At 53.7% G+C, this 7,027-nt stretch overlaps 1 protein-coding gene across 2 annotated transcripts in view; it reads right to left on the bottom strand.

Moving 5' to 3' along the window:
- Nucleotides 1–6,014, bottom strand: part of LOC106893671 (sorting nexin-19-like) — a 129,148-nt gene extending 123,134 nt beyond the window's left edge. For both annotated transcript variants that reach the window (XM_014951838.1, XM_014951839.1), the window contains exons 1-5: nucleotides 3,401–6,014; nucleotides 2,329–2,467; nucleotides 1,658–1,758; nucleotides 1,429–1,548; nucleotides 1,011–1,141 (exon numbers count right to left, since the gene is read on the bottom strand). In XM_014951838.1, coding sequence (XP_014807324.1) covers nucleotides 1,011–1,141; nucleotides 1,429–1,548; nucleotides 1,658–1,758; nucleotides 2,329–2,467; nucleotides 3,401–4,936 — 2,027 coding nt within the window. In that variant the 5' untranslated portion in view covers nucleotides 4,937–6,014. The remainder of the gene's footprint in view (nucleotides 1–1,010; nucleotides 1,142–1,428; nucleotides 1,549–1,657; nucleotides 1,759–2,328; nucleotides 2,468–3,400) is intronic.
- Between the last annotated feature and the right edge of the window lie 1,013 nt (nucleotides 6,015–7,027).

Here is a 7,027-nt window from a genome sequence, read left to right as displayed (position 1 = left end):
GAGGCCCCATCCCTGGAGGTGTTCAAAAGATGGGTTGATGTAGTGCTGGGAGGTCTGGTTTAGTGATGATGCTCCTTGTTTGTTGTGTGGGTGTCTATTTTTGTCAAAATTAGGTTGACGGTTGGACAAGATGATCTTTAAGGTCCCTTCCAACCTAGAAGATTCTGTGATTAAAGTGCTTTTTCTTAACTACACATGGGCCCAGCCAAGGCTTTCCAAGATCCACACACCTTCTTGGGCAAGGATGTCACATTTAATCTCCCCCACACATGAAAGCGTTCAGAAAGGCTTCAGAGATGAAACACACTCAGGAGGATTGTGAAATCCAATTATAAACACGGACACACAGAAAGGAGGATAGGAAAGGGCGTTTGGGATTGTGGGACAAATTGTAAAAAGAGCCTGTTTATCATTAAGGAATGTTCTTTTCAGCCAAGATGCTTCAAAACTTGTACATTTTTGGTTTGTCTTTTTGTCCAAAGCAGCTTTTTCTAGCAAAACATCACTTTTCTGGAAAAAAAAGAAAAGCCATACTCGTGTCTTCTCTTTTTCTGAAAAATCACCGATGAGCGCAACGGGGCTGGTCACTGCCAGCAACACCAAATAAACACTTGGTGAGCAACGGGCAATGACCTTAAATACTACTCCTAAATAAATATGCAAACGTTTTCTGGGCAAGGTGACGTATGGGGCTTCCATGGGGTCTTGAGCAACCTGGTCTGGTGGGAGGGGTCCCTGCCCAGGACAGGGGGGCTGAAACATGGTGATCTTTAAGGTCTCTTCCACCCCAAACTGTTCTGTGACTCTGTATGATTGTGTTAAACACATGGGAGAGAGAGTGAACCTTCAGGTAGACAAGTCATAGCTGTAGTTTGCAGTGACTCACCACGTATATAGGCCACGCATATGTTTAAGGTTAAAAAAAACAATCTTCCAGGAGGGATGGAGTCAGCTTAAGGATGGAGTCCATGTTCTGCATAACACAGAGGGGAAACTGGAGGAGCCCTTACTTGTTTGCCTTCTTCCCATCTGTCTGAGACTTCCCATCCACTTCAGACTCGCTGAGATCCTCCGTGGGGCTCTGGGGCTCCGACCTGGGGAACGCCGTCTTCAAAGTGTCCACGATGGCGTTGACAACAATCTGCAAAAGCCAGCAGCACCTTCAATTATTGAATATATTACTATTCCTTTAATACAATTTAAGAGTTTTCAGACTTGTGCTCTATTTTCTGTTATAAATCCCAAGTTTTTTGAGATGGGCTCTGACTTTTCCCAGCTTTATGGCTTTCTGGGCAAGCCGAGCCCAGAGCACAAAGAGCACTCAAGTTTTTGGCTACTCCTGCCAGAAAGTAGTAGACATTGAAGGCCAAATGACTTGTCTAGAGGCAGTTTTAAGTGGTTAAGAAGACCAGTTTCCCCCTTCTCTACCTTGTCTATCCTGGAGACAACGAAGGGCTTCTTAACGAAGGCGATCCTGGCGTCGGTGTTGAGGGCGAGGAACTCCTGCACCTCCTCACTGTTCGCGATCTCCGGGACAGCACACAATTGCTGCAAGGAAAAATGTAGTTTTAGGTCTTTTTTTGAGTCAATTTCCCAGCTTGATCACGTAAAGCTGTCCCGAACACTGCTTTGTAGCTCACAGGAACAAGGATCTCACCTTCAAGAAAGATTCCAGCAGGCTCTTTCTGGCTTCCACTTTATCACTGTCCATGTTTCCAAATGGGAGATCAGGGAAGAGTTTCTTTGGGCCTTTGATATCTACAAAGGAGACAAACCCATGAGCAAACTGGAGAAAAACAGAACAGCTGTTTTAAAATCTCAATGCTCTCATGGTTTAGACTTCCACCACACGCTGTACAACATCAGCCCAAGATAATCCACCCCTCAAACGCGAGTGGCTGAAGCAGAGCTTAAATCCATGCAGAACTGCTGATTTTGTATCATCTGTGTCTTTGAAGTTAAAAGAAGGAAGAACACCAGTTTAGCAGAAGGACTCTACATCACTCAAAGAGCCCCAAAATTCCCTTTAGCAGAAGGACTCTACATCACTCAAAGAACCCAAAAATTCTCAACAAAGCACTTTTCCAGCCAAACCCCCAGATCTGTCAAAACCAAAGGATTAAATACAAACGTGCTAAATTCAATGAAGTTTTAGACATAAGTAGCATTAGAAGAAACAGTGTTTTTTTTAAAAAAAGCTTACATTCAACACATATTACTCTACTTTCTTATATGCATCCAGAGCTGCACAGCAGGATAGGATACAGAGAAGAGGATTGGGGTGAGAGGAAGGAGGATACTTCTCTGGAAGCTAATGAAGAAACTGACTTTTCAGGAACTTGCGGAGCTCTGGTTTCTCCTCCAGCCTGGTCTGGAGGTTGAGGAACTCCCGGTAGCGGCGGTTGACGGTGTGGTAAGCCATCTGCTGAAGGCTGCCCGTGGCCTCACCCTCCAGGGCTGTCTCATACTGAGGAGAAAGCAACAGCCAATAATCCTTACAGACCCCAAAACAATCCCAACGTGTTGTGACCCCTGTTGGTCTCACAGTCCCCAAACCCCATGGAGGTCCCATCAAGACTCCTCAGAGTTCCTTCCTGAGGAACAGGGGCTGCACAGATCCCTCGTGATGAAGGGAATGGTGAAAACAGGATACAAAAGACACAACCAGCCCCACACAACCCTTGGCCATGACTGGGAAGCCCTGCCCCACACCCAAACGGCCACTGGAAAAGCCACTGTGTCTGATTGTGTCCAGTTTTGGGCCCCCTACCATAAAAAAGACATCGAGGTGCTGGAGCGGGTCCAGAGAAGGGTGACAAAGATGGTGAGGGGTCTGGAGCACAAGTCTTATGAGGAGAGGCTGAGGGAGCTGGGGGTGTTCAGCCTGGAGAAGAGGAGGCTGAGGGGAGACCTTCTTGCTCTCTCCAACTCCCTGAAAGGAGGGTGTAGAGAGGTGGGGGTCGGTCTCTTTTCTCAAGTCACAGGCGACAGGACGAGAGGAAATGGCCTCAAGTTGCCCCAGGGGAGGTTCAGGCTGGATATTAGGAACAATTTTTTCCCTGAAAGGGTTCTCAGCCATTGGAATGGGCTGCCCAGGGAGGTGGTTGAGGCCCCATCCCTGGAGGTGTTCAAAAGCCGGGTTGATGTAGTGCTGGGAGGTCTGGTTTAGTGATGATGCTCCTTGTTTGTTGTGTGGGTGTCTATTTTTGTCAGTGAGGTTGACGGTTGGACAAGATGCTCTTTAAGGTCCCTTCCAACCTAGAAGATTCTGTGATATTCCCCCAGTGTCAGAGTAAATTTTTCCTCCAGCCACTCAAATTCTCATCTCCAGACACCAGCCCATGCTCCCCTACCAGGGCAGGGATGCTGGAGAAGGGGTGACCACCGGAGCAGCCCTTACCTTGACGGTGTAGAGGGTGTAGGGGTGGAAGCCAGTCCCGCTGTGCTCTCGGGCAGTGATGGTCCCAGTTATCCGTAGGTTCTGGATGACCACCGGCCCGTCGGGGCTGCTGAGGGGCTCAAAGCTGAAGGTGCTGATGGAAGCCGTTGGGGAGGACGAGAGCAGGGGCAGAGCCTGGCCAGCATCTGGAGGACTTTGTGGTGGGCCTTCTGCTGCCCCCAGATCTTTCCCCAAGCTGGAAGGTCTCTGTGAAGAAGACCTTTTGGGGACAGCTGGGCTTTCCTCTTCCTTCTCAATGGCCGGGTCGATCTGGATGTCAGGGCAGGAGCTCGACGCAAGAGCAGAAGTGGGGAGTGGGCCAGCATCCGTGCTGGTGGTAACACCCTCCTCCAGGTCACCTCCACCATCCTCTGAAGTGGCCAGTCCCTCTAGCACAGTGGAGGTGTCCTGGAGAGGTTCATCAAGGAACTCCCCTGCAGGTGATGGTGCCAGCAGGTCCGTGTCCTGCCCAGCTTCGGGTGCAGGGGACTCCAGCTCCAAACCCTCGCAGGGAAAGAGGGAGCCCAGGGCTTGTGGGCGGAGGAAAGGCTCCTCTGCCCGGCACAGCTCGCTTGTGGAGTCCTCTCCCTCCTCGCCAGCAGCTCCTGCCTCTCTCCTGGGCACCTCCATGGCCCTCGGGGAAGGGGGCACCCCGGCAGGGGCAGCGTCAGGCTCTACTGTGAAGGGCAAGGAATCAGGCACCGGGGGTGCAGGGGGAGGCTCTTCAGCCCGGGGCTTTTTGGAGAAAACCCCGATGAGCAGCAAGTTGATCCAGTCAGGGTCGGCCATCTTTTTGATGGCTGGAAGCAGCACGTTACAGGCGACCAGCTCCACCACCACAAAGCGTCCTGTCCTCGTCTCCAGGTGGGGCCAGGGCACCAGCGCCCTCAAAAGCATCTCCACAGCAGCCCTGGCATAGCCCACCTCAGCTGCTGGGCTACGGAGGGCAGGATGAGGCCCTGCCAGCCGGCTGTACTCCTGCCACAGGGTCCGGCCACCCTCTAGGTCACCCCTCAGGACCTCCAGGGCCTGCAGGTAGCTCTGCAAGTGGTGGCCGCAGAGGAGGAGGAGGCGGCGAGCAAGGGCTTGACGGTCCACTCGGCCCATCCGCCGCCTCAGCTCGGTGGCCAGGCCCATCATGGCCTTCTCCACCTCGGCCTCGAAGGCCGGCTCGCTGCTGACGGTGCGGTACCAGGAGGCCACAAAGTCCCTCACCACTTTGCGAACGGTGCCGGCGATCTCCTTCTCCAGCCTCTCCTCCGCCGCCGGGCAGTGAGGCAGGGGCTTCAAGGAGCTGACAAAACGCTCCAGCCTCAGCCTCCGGCCAGGGGGGATAAAGGCACGGGGGCCCAACCAGCCCCCCAGCGCCGCCAGCACCCCACAGAGCAGCCCCAGGGCCCGCAGGTCAAGCAACAACTGCAGGGCCAGCAGCCAGCCCAGGGTGGCCACCAGCACCAAGAGGGCCTGATGGAGCCTTGATGGGCTCTGGCCTGGCATGGTGGGGCTGGGCAAGGAGGGCCACCTCAGGGCTCTGCTGGCTGCTGCCTCAATGGGTGCCACAGGACAACAGGGTTTGTCAAGGCTCAAGCGAGCAGGCACCACATCAGGGCTTCTCAGGGCTCAACCAAGCAGTGTCCTTACTGGGCACCAGGTAGGAACTCACTGAGCTCCTCACCAGGCACTAGGGCTCACTAGGGCCCAACCAGCCAGGGGCCTTCACCAAAAACCAGGGCCAAACCAACCAAGCTCCTCACCAAACAACTGGGCTCCTTACTGGGCCTGGGGCTCGTTAAAGCCCAACCAGCCAGGCCCCTCACCGTGCACTGGGACTCACAGGAACCCAAGAGACCAGAGGGGTTCACCAAACACTGGAGCTCAAACAATCCCCTCAACAAGCACCATGCCCCACAGATGGAACTCCTCAGCAGGCACCAGAGCTCACCAGAACCCAAGCCACCAGGCTCCTCAGAGCTCAACCAGCCAGGCCCCTCACTGTGCACTGGGACTCACTGGAACCCAAGAGACCAGGGGGGTTCACCAAACACTGGAGCTCAAACAAGCAGGCCCCTCAACAAACACCGGGGCCCGACAGGACTTCTCAGCAGGCACCAGAGCTCACCATGGCCCAAAAAACCCGTCTCCTCACCGGACCCCCTAGAAACTAGAGGCCTTCACCAGACACCGGAGCTCAAGCAACCAGGCCCCTCAGCGAGCACCAAGGCCCAACAGACGGGACTCCTCAGCAGGCACCAGAGCTCACCAGAGCCCAAACAACCGAGCCCCTCAACGAGCACCAAGGTCCAACAAAAAGGGCTTCTCAACAGCTACCGGAGCCCACCAGGCCCCAACCCACCGGGCTCCTCGCAGGACCTGCGGCTCGCACCCGACCCGGGGCCCTTCACAAGCTACAGAGCTCAATCACCCCGGACGCCTCAACAGAACAACTCTATAAACGCTAAAAGCTCACGTTCCGCCGGAACAGAGAACCGTACGCAGCCCGGCAGAGACACAGCAAAGCCCAAACTCACCGCCCCGGGGGATGCTAAGAGCCAGCACCGGCCGCCATTTCCGCCGCAACTTCCGGTCCCTCCCCTCGCCGGGCGGAGCGCCCCCCGCCGCCTCCGCCGCCCCACAGCGCCCCCCTGCGGGCGGGAGGTCCGACGGCAGAAATTGTCTTTTTCCCCACGTGGAAAAAAGTTTCCCCTTGTGTTTGGTTTTTTTTTTTTCCTGGTTTTGCACTTTTTCTAGGGGAAGTTTTTGCTGGTTTCGTTTTGTTTTTTTTTCGTTTCTATTGGAACAAACGTGCAGCCTTGTGCTGGGTCTGTCTCACGGCTGGTAAGAGCGACACAAGTTTATTGCAATGCACCAGCCTATTTCTTTTTGTTATTTCTGCTCTTTTTGTGCACTGAAAAAAGCAGTTTCTTATGCACGCGTTAAAAAAGGGGAAAAGCTTTGCATTTTTCTCCTCTTTAAACAAAAAGCAAAGAGCCTAGGGGCAGCTCTGCTGCATTCCAGGTGCTGAGCGCCCTGGAAATCCCCTAGGCCTCAGCCTCCTCGAGCATGGCTAAAAATGGGAAAAAACAAGAAAAAAAAAAAGGTGTTGGGGTTAAACAGGGGTGGGATGAGCGGCCACACCCTGCAATCAGGACTTAATTGGTGATGCCGCTCACCTGTGGGGAGGTGTGGACACAAATTGGGCTGGGGGGAGCAGCAGCCATTTTGTCTTTCTCTGTGGACGTGGAGGGTTCCTCCTCAGAGTTTTGGGGTCGTTTTTCAGGAGTTTGGAGTGAAATATTTTATGGACTTAAAAAAATGCACCTGGACTTTCATTCTTTGCAGCTAAGGAGGTGCAGACCCCTCGGGAAAGCTCTATTTTCCCTCTACAAGGAGTTCTTTGGAGCTACTCATGGAGCTGCTGAAGGAAGAGGAGGCCCAGGCCGGTGGGAAGGACGAGGTCTTGCTGCGAAAAGGTCAGAGCAATTTTAAAAATTCTTTGGAAACTGTGTCGGGAGAGGGGTCCCTTCTCCATAATCCTTGCCCTTCCTGGCCGTGTCCCATTTGGGAGGGTGGCATCGCAAGTTTTGTTGG

The sequence above is a fragment of the Calidris pugnax genome, unplaced genomic scaffold, assembly GCF_001431845.1.
Source record: "Calidris pugnax isolate Ruff unplaced genomic scaffold, ASM143184v1 scaffold145, whole genome shotgun sequence".
NCBI lineage: Eukaryota > Metazoa > Chordata > Aves > Charadriiformes > Scolopacidae > Calidris > Calidris pugnax.
This window is presented reverse-complemented; position numbering and strand designations above follow the sequence as displayed.